Below are 24,041 nucleotides of genomic sequence, written 5' to 3' on the forward strand. Positions count from 1 at the left end.
CTCACCCGGGATTCCCACTGGTACCCCACACAACATGCTGCTCTCTAGCCTCCTGAAGAAGGGGTCAATTGCAAACACATAGAGCAGGGGACTCAGGGGACAACCCTGGCGCACCCCAGAACCAACCTCAAAGGACTGTCCAACCCAACCATTAACAAGAGGGAAGCTTTCTGCCCCCTTATACAAGACTTTTAACCAATCGACAAAGCCGCCCGGCAGATCGTACTTACTAAAGAGCAACCACAGGTACTCATGGTTGACACGATCGAAAGCCTTTGCTTGATCCAATGCCAGTAAATACTTTCCCCAGCCTGCAGCCCTGCACTGCTCCAAGGCCTCCCGGACAGCTAAAACCGCTGTGAAGGTGCTCCTACCCTATATCGAACAGTGCTGATGGCGAGAAAGCAAAGACTCTGCTACTGTCGATAGGCGCCAGAAAAGTATCTTCGCCAGGACCTTTCTATCGACATTGAGAAGGCTGATGGGGCGCCAATTCTCAATCATCGAAGGATATTTACCTTTTGAAAGAAGAATCACAGCTGAGTGTCTCATGGAAGGGGGAAGCACCCCCTCAGCAAGACAACTGTTAAAAATCTCTACCAAATGTGGGGCCAGAATAGACTTAAAGGCTTTGTAAAACTCAGCCGTCAGACCATCCGGTCCAGGTGACTTTTTGATGGCAAGCTGTTCAATTGCCCTCATCACCTCTTCAACTGTGATCTCTTCTGTCAAATTCATCAAAGGGACATCTCCACCATTTAGACCTGGAGTAGAGTCCAAAAAGCTTTCCATCTTGTCTCGGTCAAGCTCTTTCCTCCCAAGAAGTTCAGCATAAAAAGACCTCACAACCTCCAGGTTCCCTGACCTGGACTTTGTCAAGGAACCTGTACTATCCTTAAGGCCAACGACCATCTTAACAGCTACACCTTGTTTGCAATTCTGGTAACGGTCAAGCGAGTGGTATTTCCCATAGTCCCGCTCCAGAACCAAAGAGGTATGCCGGTCATATTGACACTTCCTGAGGAGGATTTTCACTTCAGAGATTGCCCCAGGATGTCCTCTCGAGACAAGAATATCCAGCTTCCTCCGCAAACGATGGTAGGTCATGTATCTATTAAACTGTTTTTTATTGGCTAGGCCCCTGAAGAATACAGCAATCCTCTTTTTGGTCAGCTCCCACCACTCAGCCTTGCTGCTACAAAAGTCCAGGATGGTCACCTGTGCCTGAAAGAATTCCTCAAAGGATTGTCTAACGTGTTCTTCCTCAAGGAGTGTCGAATTTAATCTCCAGATGCCTTTGCCCCTCTGAGGAAAGTCTGAAGCATTCTAGACCACAGAGAGCATACAGTGATCAGAGAACTCCACTGCCTGCACCACTGGGGGTGAGAAAGCAGAGGCCTCCTTCAAAAAAAAAAAAACCTATCTATCCTACTCTGACACTATTACCTCGATGAAAGGTGAACCCTGTGTCATCCGGAAGGTGCTTAATGTGCACATCCACAAGACCAGCATCCCTAACCATACTATTTAAAAAAACGCTATCATATCCCAGCCTGTCATTGAAGTCCTTCCTGTCCTTGGGCCTAGTCACAGTATTAAAGTCACCTCCAAAAACCACTTGCCGGGATGTAAAAAGAAATGGCTTGATCCTTGTAAAAAGGCATTTCCTGTCCCACTTTGTGTGCGGCCCATAAATATTAATTAGGCGCAGGTCCTGCCCTCCCACAAGGACGTCTAAGACCATACATCTCCCAATCTCCACCTCAATAACCCGCCGGACAGTTACCATGACGGTTTTAAACAACACCGCCACCCCGCCGTAAGGCTCGGCCGCAAGAGACCAGTAAGATGGACCATACCTCCACTCTCTCTTGGCCATATGAATATCTGCCAAGGAGGTGAGCCTAGTCTCCTGCAAAAATAAAATTTCAGCATCTAATTGGCTGAACAAAAAGAAGGCCATAGAACGAGCTCTTACCGACTTAATACTGGCGACATTTATTGTCACCACTTTTAACGGAGGGGGAACCGCCATTTGGGTTATTAGGTGGATTGCTTCTTAGCTCCCCTCTGCTGCTCATCACCAGAAGCCTCTCTCTTTCTTGAAGCCTCCTCCAACTCCATTTCAATTTCTGAATTCTGCTCAGAAGAATCCCCAGATGAGGAGATATCCCAAGCAGAAGCCCTATACCGGTTGGGGACAGACACTGGGGCTTCCTGTCCCTGTTCTGTCCTCACCGTCTTTCTCTTTCGCCTCACAACCTTCCTTCTCTCCTCCAGGTACTGCAGGTCAGATTCAGAGATGCTTTCATCTCTTGTTTTCTTCTTCTTTGAAGTCTTCACAGAAGACTTCTTTACAGAGGAAGCCGCATCAGCACCCTTTTTGGTACCCTCTACCTCTCCTGGTGGGTGGGGGGCTTCTTTAGGTCACACTTAGGAAGGGAAGACTGATCGGGAATAACTGACTTGGGGGGCACAGACTTGGAAGGTTCTGACACAAGAGGAGTGGGTACAGTAGGCTGGGGGGACACAGGGACAGACACAGAAGGAATACTTACAGATACAGGAGGGGTGGGCACAGGGACTAGGGAGGGATCCTGAACAAGACCAGGGGAGTCAGTCCCCGCAGAGGAGGGTGGTACAACAGGGGCCTCATCCTCCATCCTGTCCAGCCTTAAGAGGTCATCTATCACCTCTCTATCCATATTATGCCAGGCTTCAGGACATCGGCTGTAGGGGTGGCCAAGGCGCAGGCACAGGTTGCACCTTATCGCCTGGGTGCAGTCCCTGGCCCCATGACCCTGTCCCCGACACACTGAACAGATCAGTGCTGAACAAGAGGAGCTAAAATGCCCCTTTTCTCCACAGCGGTGACACAGTTTTGGCTGACCGGGATAAAAAATAGTCATCCTATCCCTCCCTATAAAGGCAGAGGAGGGCAGGTGACGGACAACATTCCCATCCCGAGCCAACCTGACCGTTACCGACCAATCCCCAGTCCAGATGCAACGCTCATCATGAATTTTATCTAACCTGGTCAAAACATCCCCATAATTTTTCAACCAGACCTCTAAGTCCCGAGAAGGAACACTCTCATTTGTAAGGATAATAGTAATTTTCTTTACTGTTGACCTTTGGGAAACTGCCACTGGCACCAGACCTTCCCATTCGGGTCTTGACCTGCACCGAGCCATATATCGTTCCCAGAACAAGTCAAGACCCTCTGGTCTGGTGAAACTAACTGTGCATTCCCAGCTTCCAGCCACATGTATCAGGGCATATAGGTCATTAGCCCCAAAACCCATATCTAAAATCAAGTCCACCACCATACGCCGTGCTAGAGGGACTGCACCACCTTCCCATTTAAGGAGGACTACGGTCCACCTTGGACCCCCAGCAGAAGCCATAGACCCAAGACCAGATCCAATGGTGCTCATAGTGGCAGCCTGTAAGGGAAAACCCAGATTAGAAGCAGAGCTCCTCCTAGATTGTAGCCCTGGCTTGATGATATTGTCAGGAGCACAGCTTACCACCTGTGCAAATGTAGGTTTATTAGGGCCAAGACCCCACACTGATGTCACATTGGCTGATACATTACTATTATTATTATTACCAGCTTGGCCTAAACCAGCAGAATTATCAGTTGCACATACAATGGTGGGATCCACCACACCTGCAATGTTATTAGGTGTAGTCACTGTTTCTGATGCAGTACCAAGTGCTTCCTGCTGCTGCGCTGTAGAGTCCTGTTCAACTGTGACTGAAACAGTTTTGAGCTCAGCAGAAGGGGGGTTAATCGGCTCTTCTGGGTTTTGTGGTTCTTCAGCAGAAATGTCATTTTTTAAACGTAACTTTTCCTGTTTAGAGACATCAGCAGCAGGCACAACATTGCTGAGCATAGGGGAATCACCCTGGGTGTCACTGGGAAAACACTCATTATTTGGCAAGGTGTTAAAAGGCACAAAAACAGTTTTATCTTTTACTTGGGGCTTGATAGCCTTTACTTTATCAGACACACTGTCAGGTAAGTCCTCCACACCGCCAAACACCAGCTGATCTTTCCGCATTGGAGACTCTATTACCTGTATCACTTTCAGCATGCCTCCTGAGATGGCATTGGGCTGCTTACCTCACCTTGAGGGGGAAGGGGGTCAGAACCTCCATCTTTGCAAACCTTCGGTCGTTGCTAAACTTTTCCTTGAAAGGACCAGCTCTCCCTTCCATCATGGCCACGATGGTTTCCTGATGTTCCACACGGACCTTAGCCAATTGGACCTCTGAATCCATGGATCCACGGTTCCTGCTGAACAAGCCTTCATGCTGCTTTCTCAGTGTAACGCTCCTGCGTTTTTAGTATAGGCTGGATTTGCAGCTGCAAAATCTCCACTCAGTAGTCATGTAGAGATGTGTTGAATACCAGATCCAACTCTCCAGGACTCATCACCGTGGGCCTGTCAGCTTCAACATACAGATATATACACACTCAATGAGATGTTCCTGGAGTGATAGGATGTATATGATAGTATGAAGGTGATGTGCTGAAGGGACAGGTGTGAACAGTGACAAGGATGGTAAGCACTTGATAGGTTTGTACAGGAGAGTTCAAGATGGTATTTAGGAATGCAGATAGGTTAGTATCGAGTATGCTAACAGGTGGTGAGGACAGCAGATGACAAATACAGGATAGACTAACCCAGTGCAAGGATAGATAGTAGTAGACAGGAGAGCCAGCAATCTATGCAGCAGTGCAGATGATAGATGGTAGTAGGCTGAAGAGCTAGCAATCTATGTAACAGTGCAGATGATAGGATAGTATAGATAGGTAGTAACAGTCCTTAATGTGCATAGGTAGATAGTGCAATAAGGTTATGGAGGGTTCCCCTGTGGGGTACTTATCACTTGTAATGTTAGTAGTTTAGAGAGGTCCAGTAGATGAGGAATGATCCGGTAGCGAGATACAGGGATCAGTAGCGAGGTTCCGGTCTGCTCCAGGTAAGGGGAATGGCTGGAGGTTCCGATCGAGAGACAGGCTTGAAAGCATGTGGGTAACAAGGCAGGAAAGCAGGGTGAGATAGCCATAAGTAGAAGCAGTATTCCAAGAGTGATCGGGTAGCGAGATACAAGATCAGTGAGTGAAACAAGTCCAGGTAGCGAGATACATGAGCGAGTAACATCAGGTATGGCTGCTTCAGGCATGGCTTGATCGAACCAACCATGCGGTTGAACGAACAATGTGAGTGAGACCGCCGGCTGTTGAAATAGCCGCTCTGCGGCGCTCAGCAGTGACATCATCGTTCTTAAAGGTATATGCGTACCACCTGAAGAGAAAGGTGGGACGCATTACAGAGGAAAGTGGTGATTTAGGGTACCGGAGGTACCAGAATCTTACAGTACCCCCCCCTTAAGGCCGGCTCCGGAAGGCCTATAGGACAGGTTTCTCTGGGTGTTTCGAGTGAAAGTTCCGTATAAGTCTAGGAGCATGAATATCAGAAGTATCTAGCCAGGTGTCGTCTTGGGGTCCATAATTCTTCCATCTTATGAGATACTGGAGTCTTCCTCTATGGAATGCGAGAATCCAAAATTTCCTTGATCTCATACTCTTCTCCGCCTTCAACTTGTATTGGAGGTGGAGGCAAGATGGTAGGCCTTATTCCTTGGTTAGGAACATGGGGCTTCAGTAGCGACACATGGAAGATGGGATGGATCTTGAGATCTGCTGGTAGGGTGAGCTGTACTGCAGCTTTTCCGATAAGTTTTTTAATTGGGAAGGGTCCCAAAAATAAAGGTCCAAGCTTCTTGCTAGGGATTTTTAATCTTAAGTTCTTTGTCGATAGCCAAACAAGGTCCCCAATAGCATACTGAGGAGAAGGTCTTCTACGAAGGTCGTAGTACTTTTTTTGTTGACTGTGAGCGTGTGATATGGTGGTATTGAGTAAGCCCAAAGAGTCTTTTATTTGGGTAAGGTAATCCGAGGCTACTGGGTTACTCGATGGCAGGATGCGAGGTGGAAGAAGAGTGGGATGAAACCCATAGTTCAAGTAGAACGGACTTTGCTTCGTGGTACTGTGGGTTGCGTTGTTGTAAGCAAATTCTGCTAGAGGAAGGAGATCCACCCAATCATCCTGCAAGTATGATGTGTAGCAACGTAGATATTGCTCAATGCACTGGTTGACTCTTTCAGTCTGTCCGTTGGTCTGAGGATGGTAGGGAGAAGTGAGCTTTCGCTCAATGCGTAAAATTTGACAAAGTGCTTGCCAAAATTTAGAGATGAATTGTGAACCACGGTCGGACAAAAGAGTTTTTGGAATTCCATGCAACTTAAACACATGTTTCATCAGTAGTTCTGCTGTTTGTTTAGATGAAGGTAGTCTACGGATAGCAATGAAATGTGCCATCTTTGTCAAGTGGTCCACTGACACTAGGATGGTATTAAATCCTTTAGAGGGTGGTAGTTCTACTATGAAATCTAAGGATACAACTTCCCATGGAACCTGGGGTATTGGTAGACTACAAAGTAGTCCAGATGGTTTTGTAGTGTCAATTTTGGACCTTGCACAGATGTCACATGAAGAAACAAATTTTTGTACAGACGTCTTCATATCAGGCCACCAAAACTGCCTGGTGAGCAAATTAAAGGTTTTCGTTATACCCATATGTCCTGCCATGGGCACATCATGCGATAACTCCAAAATCTTGGTGCGCATAGTAGGGGGTATGTAGAGTTTGTCATTGTAATAGAGGAAGCCTTCTGCATCAGTACTTAGTTGTGGTGGAGGTGAATCCATTCTTATACTGTGCAAAATCTCTTCCTTCAAGGAACGGACAACACCAATAATGCGTTCATAGGGTATTATGGGAATGGAAGGGATTTCGGCGCAGTTATCTTCAGTTAATCGTGATAGCGCATCCGCTTTTTTATTTTTGTCTGCAGGCGTGTAGGTCACTAGGAAATTAAATCTTAAAAAGAATAATGACCATCGTACCTGCCGGTGGGAGAGAGTCTTGTTAGTCTGGAGGTATTGAAGGTTTTTATGATCTGTATATATGAGTATTGGTAACTGGGTACCTTCAAGCAGATGTCAACAAATTCTCCAGTGCCAGTTTTATGGCAAGCAACTCCTTTTCACCCACCAATTCACCTCTGGGCTGCTTAGTGATTTTGAAAAGAAAGCAACTGGGTGAAGTGATGAAGTGTTTGTTGGTCGTTGGGAGAGAACTGCTCCTACTGCCATATTTGACGCATCTACCTCTAGAATATATTGGAGGGATGGGTCTGGATGGCGTAGTATGGGAGCAGAAGTAAAGCTTGATTTTAACAAGCAGAAAGCTTGATTTGCTTCTTCTGACCATTTGAATGTTTTTTTTATACTTGTCAGTTGTGTGAGAGGTCTCACAATAACGGAAAAGTTCTTGATGAACTTCCTATAGAAGTTCGAGAATCCAAGGAATCGCTGTAGGGCCTTACGAGTTGTTGGTATAGGCCAGTCTAGAATACAGGATATCTTACTCATATCCATCTTAATTCCAGTTTTGGATATGAAGTATCCCAGGAATAATATTTCTTCTTTATGAAATAGGCATTTTTTTAATTTCACATATAGTCTGTGTGAGAGCAGTCTGGACAACACAAGTCTTACATGTTTTATGTGTTCAGGCATAGATCGAGAATAAATAAGTATATCGTCTAGGTATACTACAACACAGACATCAAGTAAGTCTCCAAAGATGTCGTTTATGAATCTTTGGAAAGCTGCGGGAGCATTACACAACCCGAATGGCATCACAAGGTATGTGCTGTTTTCCACTCATCCCCGTCACAGATTCGGATTAGGTTGTATGCCCCTTTCAGGTCTAATTTGGTGAAATAAGTAGCCCCACGCACCTGTTCAATAAGTTCAGGGATAAGCGGCAAAGGATAGCGATCCTTTATCGTAATCGTGTTTAATTGCCTATAATCGATAATAGGCCTGAGACTGGAATCCTTATTGCGGACAAAGAAAAGTCCTGCAGCTGTGGAAGAAGTAGAGGGTCTAATGAACCCTTTTGTCAAATTCTCATCCAAGTATTCCTTGAGATGAGAAAGTTCATCCTGTGAAAGGGGATAAACATGACCGAAAGGCAATTTGCTGTTAGGGAGTAGATCGATAGTGCAATCGTAATCCCTATGGGGAGGCAACACTTGAGCATTTTTCTCAAGGAATACTTCGGACAGATCCTGATAGCATAGTGGTGCAATTTCATCTGACACCACAGACAGAATCTTCCCATAAGATGGGAGGTTACACGTATTCTCACAATAATGAGAAGGGAAAACCAAAGTCCGTTTTTTCCAATCTATGATTGGTTGGTGTGTGTGTAACCAGGGAAGTCCCAAAATAATAGGAAAATGGGGTGAGGATAGTATGTCAAAGGTGATGGTCTCCACATGTGATTCGTTGGTAGTGGCAAGGAGTGCTTGAGTCTGGTTGGTGATTGGACCAGAAGACAGTGGAATACCATTAATGAAACTAACAGAAACAGGCTTAGATTTTGAAATAATAGGTATTTTATTTAAGGTAACAAAGCGTGTATCAATATAGTTTCCACAAGATCCAGTGTCGACCATAGCCTTGGTGGTGATCCTAGTTTGGTCCCACTGTAATATTAAATGAACAAAAAGATAGGGGTTAGAGAAGGAAGTCGTTAATCCTCCCAGCAAGACATTTGAACACTCACCCTCTTTTTTGCGGACAAGGGGACAGGTGCTTATCAAATGATCCGAGGATGCGCAATACATGCAGAGATTTCTGGATGTTCTTCTGGCTCGTTCAGTAGTCATTAAAGGTGGGCGTATGGTTCCTACCTCCATGGGAGTAAGGTCAACGGCCGAAATCTGAGAAGGACTAGACGATGGCATTCCCATCTTTTCAGCCCTTCTTTCTCGCAGTCGTCTGTCGATGTTGATACTAAGTTGTATCAAGGCCTCCAAGGTGCCAGGTAAATCCGCTCGGGCGAGCTCGTCTTTAACAGCTTCCGATAACCCGAGTCTGAATTGAGTTCGCAAAGATGTGTCATTCCACCCTGAATCAAGGGTCCATCTTTTGAACTCAGATACAAAGTCTTCTACAGGTCTCCTTCCTTGTTTTAAGGCCCTCAACTGAAAATCAGCAGTACTCTGCTTATTGGGGTCATCGTATAAACTAGCGAGTTTCGCTAGGAATAAGGAATAGGTGTTGAGAATCTGATCATTACTCTCAAAGAGAGAGTCTGCCCAGGCCCGTGGATCACCCGTCAAGTATGAAATAACGGTACAGACTTTTATTTGATCAGTGGGGTATGTACGAGGTTTTAACAAAAAAAGCAATTGACATGCGTTTTTGAATTCACTACATTTTTTCCGATCACCTGTAATCACTAGAGGAGGGTTTATTTTAGGTTCAGGAGGCTGAACAGCAGTAAGCCGTGAGAGCTGGGTTACCTGCTGTGTCAGAGTCTGATTCTTTTCTTGTACGTCAGTCAGAGCAAGTATTAACGCTTTTACTTGTTGTGTTAATTGTGTCACTTGAGTGGGTAATTCTGCTGAATCCATTTTTATGGTTCGTTCAATCTGTAACGCTCCTGCGTTTTTAGTATAGGCTGGATTTGCAGCTGCAAAATCTCCACTCAGTAGTCATGTAGAGATGTGTTGAATACCAGATCCAACTCTCCAGGACTCATCACCGTGGGCCTGTCAGCTTCAACATACAGATATATACACACTCAATAAGATGTTCCTGGAGTGATAGGATGTATATGATAGTATGAAGGTGATGTGCTGAAGGGACAGGTGTGAACAGTGACAAGGATGGTAATCACTTGATAGGGTTTGTATAGGAGAGTTCAAGATGGTATTTAGGAATGCAGATAGGTTAGTATCGAGTATGCTAACAGGTGGTGAGGACAGCAGATGACAAATACAGGATAGACTAACCCAGTGCAAGGATAGATAGTAGTAGACAGGAGAGCCAGCAATCTATGCAGCAGTGCAGATGATAGATGGTAGTAGGCTGAAGAGCTAGCAATCTATGTAACAGTGCAGATGATAGGATAGTATAGATAGGTAGTAACAGTCCTTAATGTGCATAGGTAGATAGTGCAATAAGGTTATGGAGGGTTCCCCTGCGGGGTACTTATCACTTGTAATGTTAGTAGTTTAGAGAGGTCCAGTAGATGAGGAATGATCCGGTAGCGAGATACAGGGATCAGTAGCGAGGTTCAGGTCTGCTCCAGGTAAGGGGAATGGCTGGAGGTTCCGATCGAGAGACAGGCTTGAAAGCATGTGGGTAACAAGGCAGGAAAGCAGGGTGAGATAGCCATAAGTAGAAGCAGTATTCCAAGAGTGATCGGGTAGCGAGATACAAGATCAGTGAGTGAAACAAGTCCAGGTAGCGAGATACATGAGCGAGTAACATCAGGTATGGCTGCTTCAGGCATGGCTTGATCGAACCAACCATGCGGTTGAACGAACAATGTGAGTGAGACCGCCGGCGGTTGAAATAGCCGCCCTGCGGCGCTCAGCAGTGACATCATCGTTCTTAAAGGTATATGCGTACCACCTGAAGAGAAAGGTGGGACGCATTACAGAGGAAAGTGGTGATTTAGGGTACCGGAGGTACCAGAATCTTACACTCAGGCGCTTTAAATCCGCTCTAAGCTTGTAGAGCTTGTCTCTCTCCTTATTGAGGACTTTGATCCCGGCCACCACTCGCTCCCGAATGGATCCAGCATCTTCATCTTTACCAGGTGCAGAGAGATCACCAACCACGGCTTGTCCAGAAGCAGGCATGCCATCCATCCGCCCAGGGGATGGCTGAGAGCCTCCAGCAGGATAGGCCCCGCTGGCCTCCATGGCCTCCCCAGATGGGAGCCAGGAGAGCTGGGAGGGATTTCACCTCACTCCCCTCTCACACAGATCACCTGGAGAAGCTCCAGACACACAGCCAGAGAACCTTCCAGCAGCCACACCCGAAGCTGAATGATGGGAAACTACTCCTCCCACTGACACCAATGATGGGGCACTATTCCTCCCACTGATACCAATGATGGGGCACTATTCCTCCCACTGATACCAATGATGGGGCACTATTCCTCCCACTGACACCAATGATGGGGCACTATTCCTCCCACTGATACCAATAATGGGGCACTATTCCTCCCACTGACACCAATGATGGGGCACTATTCCTCCCACTGATACCAATGATGAGACACTATTCCTCCCACTGACACCAATGATGGGACACTATTCCTCCCACTGACACCAATGATGGGGCACTATTCCTCCCACTGATACCAATGATGGGGCACTATTCCTTCCACTGATACCAATGATGGGGCACTGTTCTGTCTCTAGGACAGAGAGCTAAACCTTCCTGCTCCATAAACTTCAGATACCATATTTATTTGATCTCAAATTTCTTAGAACAAGCCAGGTTAAAACTACAAATTATAAAGAAACATAATGATAAAAATAAACATCAATCAGTACAAAATTGCATACAACAAAAAAAAACAATGATTTATTATACAGGTTAATATAACAAGAACCCACTTTTAAGCTCTCTCAGGGGTGATGGCGAGAGATTGAGAAAACATGTCTTGCTGCCCTGCTTTATCTTCTCAAAATGGTGGTTGATTCACTTCCTGTAGAAATCCTACCCAGAATGCCATGGTTCCTAACAACTTTATTAAACACATTCTGAGTTTACAATTTTTGCAGAACAGTTGAAGCTATACCAGAAAGGAACAGTAGATGGCGCCTGCGTTCTGCAGAAAACTAACTTGTGTGAGTCAAGAAAACCCAACATGTTATTTGAAGCAACATAAACACAAGTAATCATAACAGAAGTCTGGTGGACAGAATAAGCACTAGTCCTCCTACTGATACTAATCCATCGTCAATATAAATCCATTGTCAATCACGTCGCCCACCGACCCGAAAAATAGAAAAAAAATAAAAACACTCCCGCCTCCCGGGAGGCCTCCTGCCCTTTGGCATTTATTATATAGGCAAGGGGCAGGGCCACCTGGCTATGTCACCTGGTGCCACTGCCTCCTTCTGCCGTCACGTGCCCAGATTCTGATAAGCTCCCCACCCGCAGACCCCAACAACCACAGCCCAGGGTTGTCGGAAAGAGGCTCGCCTGCCCCAAAGCACCTGCCCCCCCAATGTTAAAGGGCATGTTGCCTGGTATGGCTCACCCCCTCCACCTTTTCTGACCTGCCAGGCTGCATACCCAGGAAAATGGTCTGGTATGAATTTTGGGGGGGACCCCACGTCATTTTAAAAAAAGATTTTGCCGTAGGGTACCCTTCTAAATCCATACCAGACCCGAAGGGCCTGGTATAGACTGGAGGAGACCCCGTGCCATTTCTTTCTTTCTTTCTTTACAAGCACTTTTTTTTTTATTGTTCAGCAGTCAGCGGGGAAACCCATTGACAGCTGATGACTTGTTGAATGTTAAGGACGTCACGGCCGGCTCTCCGGCCCCACTCCTTAATGACCAACTTACACTGCACTTTACCCAATCAGGTTCAGAATGCACTGTGCAGTGCTCAGTGCATTGCGGGATATTCGTCAGGGTGAACACCCTGCAAATTTGGGTGTTCGGAGAACGGCCTAACAGGCAAATGTTCGGACCAAACTCATGCTCGGGCCGAACCGTTCGCCCATTTCTAATTGTGAGCATTCCCATTTAGATCCTTACCAATTGCTCTTACATTTTTTAAAGGATGTTATTGCTTAACCGGTTCCCGACATCCCGCCGCCGATTTACTGCGGCATTGCGGCTCTCATGTGCAAACCGACGTAGACTTACATCGGTCGCGCACCTGCAGCTAGGGGGCGCGCTCCCGCCCACACTCAGCAACGGTGACTCTGATGCACGGGCAGGTTGCTCCGATTGCCGCCTGACACCCGTGATCGCTTCCCGCTGAGAGAGAAGGACGGTCGGATGTTGTAAAATACAGCCGACCGTTCTTCTCTCTGGAATGATCACAGAGCGTCTGTGAGCCTGCTATATAGGATCACAGGTCTCTATGATCATTTCACAAGCCACGCCCCCCCACAGTTAGAATCACTCCCCTAGGCTCACATTTAACCCCTTGATCACCCACAGTGTTAACCCCTTCCCTGCCAGTGACATTATTACAGTAACAGTGCATATTTTTAGCAGTACTAACAGCAAACTTCAAAGTTGTCCACAACTCTGCCCCCAGCTACATCACCAACCTCATCTCAAAATACCAACCAAACCATATTCCTTGATTCTCTCAAGACCTCCTGATCTCTAATTCCTTTGTTATCTCCCCCCATGCTTGTCTCTAAGACTTCTCCAGAGCCTCTCCCATCTTCTGGAACTTCCTACCCCAATCTGTCCAACTATCACCTACTCCTTTTCCAGGTGATCTCTAAAAACTCATCCTTTCAAAGAGGCCTATCCTGTTCTGATTTCGTAAAGCTATGTAAAAACTGTTGGATGATAATAATAATAATAATAATAATAATAAAAGTAATGTGTCATTTATATAATGAAATATATGGAATATGTATAGATTTCATCACTCAATGAAAGTCTTGACAATCTACGTTCTCCTGTAACACCTGTTTCCTCCTATCTTTTCCTTTAGGTCAAGTTTGTGAAATTTGCTCCAGGTTTCCTGACAGGTGTGCTAAAATTGTCCTTATCACAAGCCTGAAGCTCTCCCCTGATTGGCTGACTGAGCGTATATAAGCTGATCAGACAATTGTCACTATAGCGAAGAAAAGCAGAAAATGGCAATCCTGTGGGTCCTGTCCTGCCTGGCCTTGCTCAGCGGAGCCTATGGTGAGTACACATATTGTGTTTGTGGCACTTTGTAACATATAAAACATTTATATATATATATACGTATTTTGCACATACTAAATATATATAACAAACATTTTAGACACATACATTCATAGAACGTATGTAAAACATAGAATATCAAACTGATTGTATGGAAAATTGTTGGCAATTTGCATCTTAGTAATCACAACGATGAACCATTCTAATTTAAATTCAGTTTTCAGAATTAACTTCTGATCTACTATGTATAAGACAATAAAGCCAGCAAACTACTGAACAATATGTGGCTGGGATAGCCTGGCTCCGCCTATTTAACTTTTTAATAAAAATGAAAATCTACCTTATTAACAATGATATGTAGACAAAGTGCAAAACGATAACAAAACAAACTTTAAAGCCAACACGTTGTATTGTATTATATGGTAGTGTGTAACAATGTATTAAGAATGTGTTTTTTTCTCAGGCTGCGGTGTTCCCGCCATCAAGCCTGTTATCTCCGGCTACGCCAGGGTTGTGAATGGTGAAAATGCCGTCTCTGGTTCTTGGCCATGGCAGGTGTCTCTTCAGGTAAGATCATTTTTACTTTCTGTAGAGGTCCCCCAAGGCTCTGTCCTCAGACCCCTTCTCTGCTCTATCCACACCCACTACCTTGGTCACTTGATAACCTTCCATGCCTTCCAATACCACCTCTATGCTGATGACACTCAAATCTATCTCTATACTCCCCACCCCACCCCTTTAATCTCCTCTCACATTACTAAATTACTAACTGATATATCAGCATGGATGTCACATCACTACTTCAAACTCCATCTTTATAAAATTGAACTCACAATATAATAGAAGTATCAGTCCCACCGCTCATGCCAGAGTACTGGATGTAATCCTAGACTCTCACCTGTCCTTTCAGCCCCTAATCCAATCAATGTTCAAATCTTGTTGACTTCACCTCAAAAATATCTCCAAAATCTGCTCCTTCACAACCAATGAAACCACAAAGCTTATCAATCACTTCCTTGTTATCACTCACCTTGAATATTGCAATGGCTTTCTCATAAGACTGCCTCAACATAGGCTCCCTCTTCAATCTTTCATGAATGCTATTACCAGACTTATCTACCTTAACAGATGCTGAGTGTCCACCACCCCTGTCCACCAATCCTGACTTTCATTCGGTGTCCTTCACCCCTCCCTGCCAATCTTTCCATTAGCTTCCATTCCATGTCTACTTCTCTTCTCTGCCAATGCCTATACTGGCTTCCATTTAGTGTCCTCCTAATCCCCTCTGCCAATCCTCCACTGGCCTCCATTCAGTGTCCTCCACTCCTCTCTGTCAATCCCTCCAATGGCTTCCATCCAGTATCCTTCACCCATCTCTGCCAAACCTCCACTGGCCTCCATTCAGTGTCCTCCACTCCTCTCTGCCAATCCCTCCACTGGCTTCCATCCAGTATCCTTCACCCATCTCTGTCAATCCTCCACTGGCTTCCATCCAGTATCCTTCACCCATCTCTGTCAATCCTCCACTGGCTTCCATCCAGTATCCTTCACCCATCTCTGCCAATCCCTCCACTGGCCTCCATTCAGTGTCCTCCACTCCTCTCTGTGATTCCCTTTACTGGCTTCAATTCAGTATCCTTCACCCATTTCTGCCAATCCCTCCACTGGTCTCCATTCAGTGTCCTCCCCCCCTTTCTACCAACCCCTCCACTGACCTCCATTCAGTGTCCTCCACCCATCTTTTTCAGCCCCTCAGTGAATTTGCACCGCATCTAGTGTGAACCTGCACTTAAGTGGACCGATATTACAAGAAAAGAAAACTCTACAGTCTTCTTGGCATGGATAAATAATATCAATAGGAGGGCTGAAGGTGCTGCTTTGGGATTCTTCCGGTGTTACCAGCATGTCTGACTGCTTAGACAATTAGTTATGTGATATGAAGGTAAAGGGAAGTGTCAGAGTCCAAAACAGCTGGTCCTTTTCTCCATGGGTTAGGTGAAGTCATCTGTATATAAAACAATGATCTCATGATTTTTCTTCCACAGGACAACACTGGATTCCACTTCTGTGGTGGTTCAATTATAAACAGTCTCTGGGTTGTCACTGCTGCCCACTGTGGAGTCACGTAAGTTTTATATGATAATATTCTACAACAAGATCATCATTTACTGCAATGCTTCACATCTCTCCATCCAGGGGGTTCTGGCCAGCTCAGTAGATTGCTTTAAAAAAGGCCTGGATTCTTTCCTGGGTGTACAAAATATAACTGGGTACTAATATTTATAGGTAAAGTAGATCCTTGAAATATCTGATTGCCTCTCAGGGGATCAGGAAGGAATTTTTTCCCTGCTGTAGTAAATTGGATCATGCTTTATTGGGGTTTTCCGCCTTCCTCTGGATCAACTGCGGGTATAGGATTGTGTATGTGGGATTGTATGGTTGGGTTTTCTTTACTGTTTTTTATCGGTTGAGCCAGATAGACTTGTGTCTTTTTTTCAACCTGACTAACTATGTAACTATGTATCCAGAGCCTCTATATACCAGATACATCTTAAATATAGAGCCATTTATCCAAATGTCCATGCAGAGCCTCTGATTTATATACAGTATGCATCCTCAATTTAAAGCTATTTATCCAACTGTCCACCGAGAGCCTCTGGTTTATAGACCAGATACATCCTAAATATAGAGCCATTTATCTAACTGTCCATCCAGAGCCTCTGGTTTATAGACCAGATACATCCTAAATATAGAACCATTTATCCAACTGTCCACCCAGAGCCCCTGGTTTATAGACCAGATACATCCAAAATATAGAACCATTTATCCAACTGTCCATCCAGAGCCTCTGGTTTATAGACCGGATACATCCTAAATATAGAACCATTTATCCAACTGTCCATCCAGAGCCTCTGGTTTATAGGCCGGATACATCCTAAATATAGAACCATTTATCCAACTGTCCATCCAGAGCCTATGGTTTATAGGCCGGATACATCCTAAATATAGAACCTTTTATTCAACTGTCCATCCAGAGCCTCTGGTTTATAGACCAGATACATCCTAAATATAGAGCCATTTATCTAACTGTCCATCCAGAGCCTCTGGTTTATAGACCAGATACATCCTAAATATAGAACCATTTATCCAACTGTCCACCCAGAGCCCATGGTTTATAGACCAGATACATCCAAAATATAGAACCATTTATCCAACTGTCCATCCAGAGCCTCTGGTTTATAGACCAGATACATCCTAAATATAGAGCCATTTATCTAACTGTCCATCCAGAGCCTCTGGTTTATAGACCAGATACATCCTAAATATAGAACCATTTATCCAACTGTCCACCCAGAGCCCATGGTTTATAGACCAGATACATCCAAAATATAGAACCATTTATCCAACTGTCCATCCAGAGCCTCTGGTTTATAGACCAGATACATCCTAAATATAGAGCCATTTATCTAACTGTCCATCCAGAGCCTCTGGTTTATAGACCAGATACATCCTAAATATAGAACCATTTATCCAACTGTCCACCCAGAGCCCCTGGTTTATAGACCAGATACATCCAAAATATAGAACCATTTATCCAACTGTCCATCCAGAGCCTCTGGTTTATAGGCCGGATACATCCTAAATATAGAACCATTTATTCAACTGTCCATCCAGAGCCTCTGGTTTATAGACCAGATACATCCAAAATATAGAACCATTTATCCAACTGTCCATCCAGAGCCTCTGGTTTATAGGCCGGATACATCCTAAATATAGAACCATTTATTCAACTGTCCATCCAGAGTAGCTCACTAATCGACCAGATACAATATAGAGCCATTTACCTAATTTACATACAATTTTAGCTCAAGATTTAGGTGGGGGTTGTAGATAGTAGGTAGATGTAGATAGTATGGGTAGTATAGTTTTGTACCCTTTACTAAATTATTGTGAAGAAATTATCTTTTACTGTCGGACATGTAACATTTGGCCATGTATTGAGGAAATAAGAATCTAAAAACCAAAGTCACCATGACCCCCAACCATTTACCAATGACCTGCCATGTTTCTCTTCCATCTAGAACTGCAGATCGTGTGGTCCTGGGTGAATTTGACCAGTCCTCCAGTGCTGAGCCCATCCAGGTCAAGACTATCGGCAGAGTAAGCTCTTATTACTTTGATTTTTTAGGGAAATTGAGGCATGAGAATTCTACTTTTATAGGCTCCTCTCTTGCATTAACTTACTAACTTTGATTTCACTGCAAACTGCAAGCTTCTCACAATGTACATAAAGGCTGCAGCATGTCAGATATAGCCTGCCTCATTAATGGGTTGGAGGATATCCAAATCATATAGCCCAGGGTTAGGCAACCTTGGATCTCTAGCTGTGGTGAAACTACAAATACCATCAGGCCTCAGCCTCTGGGAGTCATGTTTGTGGCTGCCAGAGTATTGCAATGCCTCATGGACTTTGTAGTTTCATCACAGCTGGAGTGCCAAGGTTTTCTACCCCTGTGTGAATTTTTGCTTAAGGGTACAGTCACACCTAGGAATGCACCTGCACTCCGGTTAGATGTGAGAAACACAGCAAGGGTGAATGTTGCAAGAGCGATTACACGTGAGTGGTCCCAATTAGGTGCGGGAGCAGACAGCCTCCCATTGCTTTCAATGGGGCCGCCTCCCACAGCTAATCGAGGGAATCCCCACTGGGGTTCTCACATCTAATTAGCGTGCAGGTGTACTCCCAGGTGTAAAAGCACCAGTATGTCCAAAGTAACCGTTTGGGTCCCTAACATATGATGGTGGTTTAAGATGGAGACAACTCTCAGTATAATGTTAGCAAGTGAGCAGATTCAACCACAAACTGAGAAGATCCAGAGGGGCATTTATTACAAGTTCAGCAGTAGATTCTGATTTACATAAATCCCCATTATAACTTTTCTCAGGTCTTCAGACACCCCCAGTACAGCTCCTTTACCATCGTCAATGACATCACCCTAATCAAGCTTTCCAGTGCAGCCACCCTCAATGACCGTGTGTCTCCCGTGTGTCTTGCTGCTTCCTCTGATGTCTTCAATGGAGGAGAAAGATGCGTCACTACTGGATGGGGATACACCAATGCTGCCGGTAAGCGGATTAGATATTCTTTAAAAATACAAAGTATTGACCAGTTAAAGTCCTCGAGCACACGAAGCATGCCCTAAAAATGATCCATCTAAATTTGTAGGGCATACCTTGTATGCTTTGGTCCTCTTCTCCTGCTGTGGCCATCCGGCAGATCTAGTTGGTGAGACCCAGCAGTTATTTTGAGAGCAGGGTCATTCTTTTTAAAAAGAGTGAAATATAGAGAATGTTGGAGAAAGAAATAAAAAACATCTGGTGACGTGTAGCATTCCACTGGATGCTTTGGAATATGCTAGGTTTTTTTGGTGAAGTAAATTATTACTTTAAATATTGTTGAGCAGATGAATTACCTAGAGAAGCTTCATAAATTGGAAAAACTGTTAGACATTTAAAGTGAAAATGAGGCAAAATGTCAGTTCTAGCCTGGTATGAATAGGCATCTCCATGACATGACCACAATGTGGTCTTCTAAAGTGGGCTGTCAGTCTGGTATGAATAGGCACCTCAATGACATGACCACACTGTGGTCTTCTAAGGTGGGCTGTCAGTCTGGTATGAATAGGGATCTCATTGACATGACCATAATGTGCAAAAAGATATACCTGTGCTCAAATCCCAATAGCTTGTTCATGTATTTGAACTACTATCAGGTGCTAAAGGGGTGTGAGCACATAGTAACACTACAATTTCTGGATGGACTCTGTGCACACTGCTACACCCTTTCCACCAAACTATGCAATGAAAAAAAGGGGATATTTAGTTCACATATATTTTAAAAAAGAATAGCGCGCAAATGCAAAAGAAATTACTACCAAATCTGAAGAGAGTCCATAAATAAAAATGGGGGTTTGGTCCCACCATATGGCCATATCGTGCTCAAGCCCACTACTGCGTCAAAGTACCCCATTATCAGTGGGTCCTACACTATCCATGAAAAAGAGATGAATCCAGCCTCTTTTTCATGGATAGTGTAGGACCCACTGATAATGGGGTACTTTGACGCAGTAGTGGGCTTGAGCACGATATGGCCATATGGTGGGACCAAACCCCCATTTTTATTTATGGACTCTCTTCAGATTTGGTAGTAATTTCTTTTGCATTTGCGCGCTATTCTTTTTTAATATACATGTCTTTTGGTTCATAGCTGCAGCAGCTTTGGAAATACATGGGTATGCTCCCCCAAATTTTTTGCCAGTTCACATATATTGCAATACATGTTTAAGCTGACCAACCACGTCAAAATAATCCATCTTCTGGACAGTCCTACACCGCATTGCCACTGCAAATGCTACGGTGTGAACAGGCATCTCAGTGCCATGCCCATACTGTGGACCTCTAAGTGTGGCTGTCAGTCTTGTATGAACAGGCATTACAATGATATGGCCATAATGTGGACTTCCTAGGTGGGCTGTCAGTCTGGTATGACCAGGCATCTCAGTGGCATGCCCATACTGTGGACCTCCAAGGTGGGCTGTCAGTCTTGTATGAACAGACATTACAATGATATGGCCATAATGTGGACTTCCCAGGTGGGCTGTCAGTCTGGTATGACCAGGCATCTCAGTGGCATGCCCATTCTGTGGACCTCTAAGTTTGGCTGTCGGGTATATATAAAGCCTTTTTTGGGAAGTCATCTAGAAGACTTTACCATCCCTAACAGAAAAAGATGGGAAAAGGATTTGGGACTGCTGCCGGAAGAGCCTTTGAACATGTTGAAACTATATCTTTATCTCCCACACAGAGATTATACCAGTTTTTTTTTTTATTATCAATTGAACATATTATACTATACCGAAATTATTTAAATGGGGTCGGAGGGAAAGCCCTGTTTGCCTGAGATATCAAAGGGACCTGGCAAGGACGTGGCAAATTTTTTTACCCATGGTTTGGCGGTGCTTACAATTTTTTACCATCATCAGTCCGTTATAGAGACCACCAATAAAGCTTATCAAGCACAAGTTGTTCCCCTGGGTGTGTATCCTAGGGAATGTAGATGAGGAATTGTATCCTAATGAGATAGGGGTGCCAATATCCAGGCTTCTGTTTCTTGGTCAAAAAATCATTGCATTCAACTGAGCACATCCATATCCACCTCCATTAGAGAACTGGCTAGCACATGTCAATTTGACCCTTCTTAATGAGCGTTTGATATACCAGCACAGGGATACTCCGATACATTTAAGAAGCTTTGGGAACTTTGGCTTTCTGTCCCTGGTTTAACATCTACTTTTTTGACAATGCTAAATATGATAAGATGTTAATGTCTCCTTGACCACTATTAACTATATTGATGAGTAGTAGCAAGATTTACTAAGTTGCATGTCTGGCAAACCTAGAGCTTAAATATGTTAGTTGCCTTCCATTTTTAATGTTAACATGTATTCTCCCTTTCTCTCCTAAGCACAAACCAAGCCAGCTAAACTCCAGCAGGTGGCTCTTCCTCTTCTGACCAACACTCAGTGCCAGACCTACTGGGGATCCAGAATCAGGGACACCATGATCTGCGCTGGTGCCTCCGGTGCCTCCTCCTGCATGGTACAATGTTCTACAGACTTTCTTTTGACCAGTGGAGGTTCTTTTAGACCCTTTAACTGTTATTTATGTGTTTTATTATTTGTTCCAAAGTTCAAGTTCTCCTCTCAGCATAGGTGTGTGCGCAGCCTATTGCATTAGGGGGTGCACCCCAAAGCTCAAACACACTTGGGTGTGTGTCTACATATATATGACCCTGGCACAAAGATCTCCCTGCCGGCACAGTAAAAGAGAAGTGCATAAACACTTCTCTTATGGCAGAGCTGAGAAGAGGGAGATCTTTCCAATCTTCCTACTGGCACACAGAACAATAATGCTAATGCACATGGGGTGATTAGGATGTGCCCGGGCACAACCTCCTGTGCGCACGCCTATGCCTCTCAGAGATATTGATTTTTAAAGAATATATAAGATGGCATCAAGCTTGGCCTTGTAGACTCTCGTGCTCATCGCTGGAGGAAGATTGGGCTCAGGTATGTATTAGGGTTTGGGGGGGGGGTGCTTCACAGAGAAACATTGAGCCTATGGAACCACTTTACCCTAATAAGAAACTCTTTAGAATTACATTGCAATCCAAATACTGATTCCATTTATGTTGCATATATACTGGATTGAGTCTACACTCAATTGTAGATTATATTATATTTTTACTCCATAGTTCTGCAAGAAATGCAGGCCATGAGTTGTCACAGGAACTTACGTCCCCATTGGAGGATTTCCAGTCGCCTCTTGCCCTAAAATGTGGATTTCCCATCAATTTCTGTTTTAGTACAAATAGAGAAGGTGAATCTCCCTAGTGGGTAGAAAGACAGTAATAAAAATGTACAGCTTTTCTTTAAAGTGTTACTGGTTCCATTAATTTACAATTAATTGAATCCCCATTGAGGTAGGCGTTAGTTATGTCCTGTTGAATTATTAATACATTAATTATTTTTTCATGACTCCATAGTTCTGTGCAGGCCATGCAGGCCATTGATATCACACATGCATTCATCAACATGAGATTTCTTCTGTAATCTCTGTTTTTTTTGCTCCTTTTCAGGGTGACTCTGGTGGACCCCTTGTGTGTGAGAGGAACGGAGCCTGGAGCCTGGCCGGTATTGTGTCCTGGGGTAGCTCTGCCTGTGCTACATCTTCTCCCGGAGTCTATGCCCGCGTCACCGCCCTCAGATCCTGGGTGGACCAGACTCTTGCCGCTAACTAAATACCATCCAATCCATTTATGATTCTCAATAAAGTAACTTAAACTATTTTTTTGCTGTGTATTTTCTTAGGATTCATGTAGTGCAATTCTTTCCTGTTGCACTGGAAAGGTGTTCGGGAGATCAAACCCTTCGCCTTCCTTTCCCATCCAGAAAACGTCACTCTTTTCCTGATTGATCTTGGAGCCTGATGCTTCAGAGTACCGCAATGTCAGAGAGACCACCTCCTCCGTTTCATCTGTCCCAGTGACAATCACTGACACATCATCCGCTTAGGCAACAACCGTCAAAGGCAGCTCACCTGGTACCTACTTGTACCCCACACAACATGCTGCTCTCTAGCCTCCTGATGAAGGGGTCGATTGCAAACACATAGAGCAGGGGACACAGGGGACACCCCTGGCGCACCCCAGAGCCAACCTCAAAGGACTGTCCATCCCAACCAATAACAAGAGGGAAGCTTTCTGCCCCGTTACACAAGACTTTTAACCAATCCACAAAACCACGCAACAGACCGTACTTACTAAGGAGCAACCACAGGTAATCATGGTTGACACGATCGAAAGCCTTTGCCCATCCAATGCCAGTAAAAATTGTGTCCCAAGAAGGTAGTAATTCTAAATATAAAAGCAACACCCAGTCTTGCATATATGATTTCAGTCTATAGTTAAGACACATAACTCTACCCAACATACTGACATAGAAACTCAGAATAGAAATACATACATAGCAAAATGGCTTCTCTGTCCTTCACAAAGACATAATGAAGTAACCTTCAAAACTAACACGTTACATTATAACATCCATATGTATTTCAGAGACTTTTATCATTTAAAATAATATTAATCTTTAAATCTCTAACAATTCCCCCTCAATGCACTATAATCATCTAAGAAAAGTGCATTCATCCTAAATAAGAAATGTCTCTGATCATCTTTTTTTTTTTTTTTTTTTTTTTTTTTTACAATACAAACAAATTATAACAAACAATATTATAACTGGATATGTCAGATAATGTACATAAGCACTTCTCCAAAAACAGAGATTTTCCTGTGAAAAATGTTAACTATTTTCCTGACCTCACCCAATAGAACACCTTTGGGATGAATTAGAGCAGAGACTGCAAGCCAGGCCTTCTTGTTCACATCAGTGCCTGGCCTCACAATGTGCTTCTGGAAGAATGGTCAAACATTCCCATAGACACTCCTAAACCTTGTGGACAGCCTTCCCAGAAGAGTTGAAGCTGCTATAGCTGCAAAGGGTGGGCCAACTCAATATTGAACCCTACGGACTAAGACTGGGATGCCATTAAAGTTCATGTGTGTGTAAAGCCAGG

The 24,041-nt window shown here is 44.3% G+C and overlaps 1 protein-coding gene across 1 annotated transcript; it reads left to right on the forward strand.

Annotated features, from left to right (window-relative positions):
- The first annotated feature begins 13,785 nt into the window (after positions 1-13,785).
- Positions 13,786-22,715, forward strand: LOC309559576 (chymotrypsinogen A-like). The gene is made up of 7 exons (XM_082262889.1): positions 13,786-13,844; positions 14,311-14,414; positions 15,893-15,972; positions 17,930-18,008; positions 18,794-18,974; positions 21,373-21,506; positions 22,546-22,715. The coding sequence occupies exons 1-7, from the start codon at positions 13,793-13,795 to the stop codon at positions 22,705-22,707; spliced, it is 792 nt and encodes a 263-aa protein (XP_082119015.1). The 5' UTR covers positions 13,786-13,792; the 3' UTR covers positions 22,708-22,715.
- Positions 22,716-24,041: the final 1,326 nt, after the last annotated feature.

This window comes from Pelophylax lessonae (assembly GCF_965119305.1).
Source record: "Pelophylax lessonae genome assembly, chromosome: 1".
In the NCBI taxonomy this organism is placed as follows: Eukaryota; Metazoa; Chordata; class Amphibia; order Anura; family Ranidae; genus Pelophylax; species Pelophylax lessonae.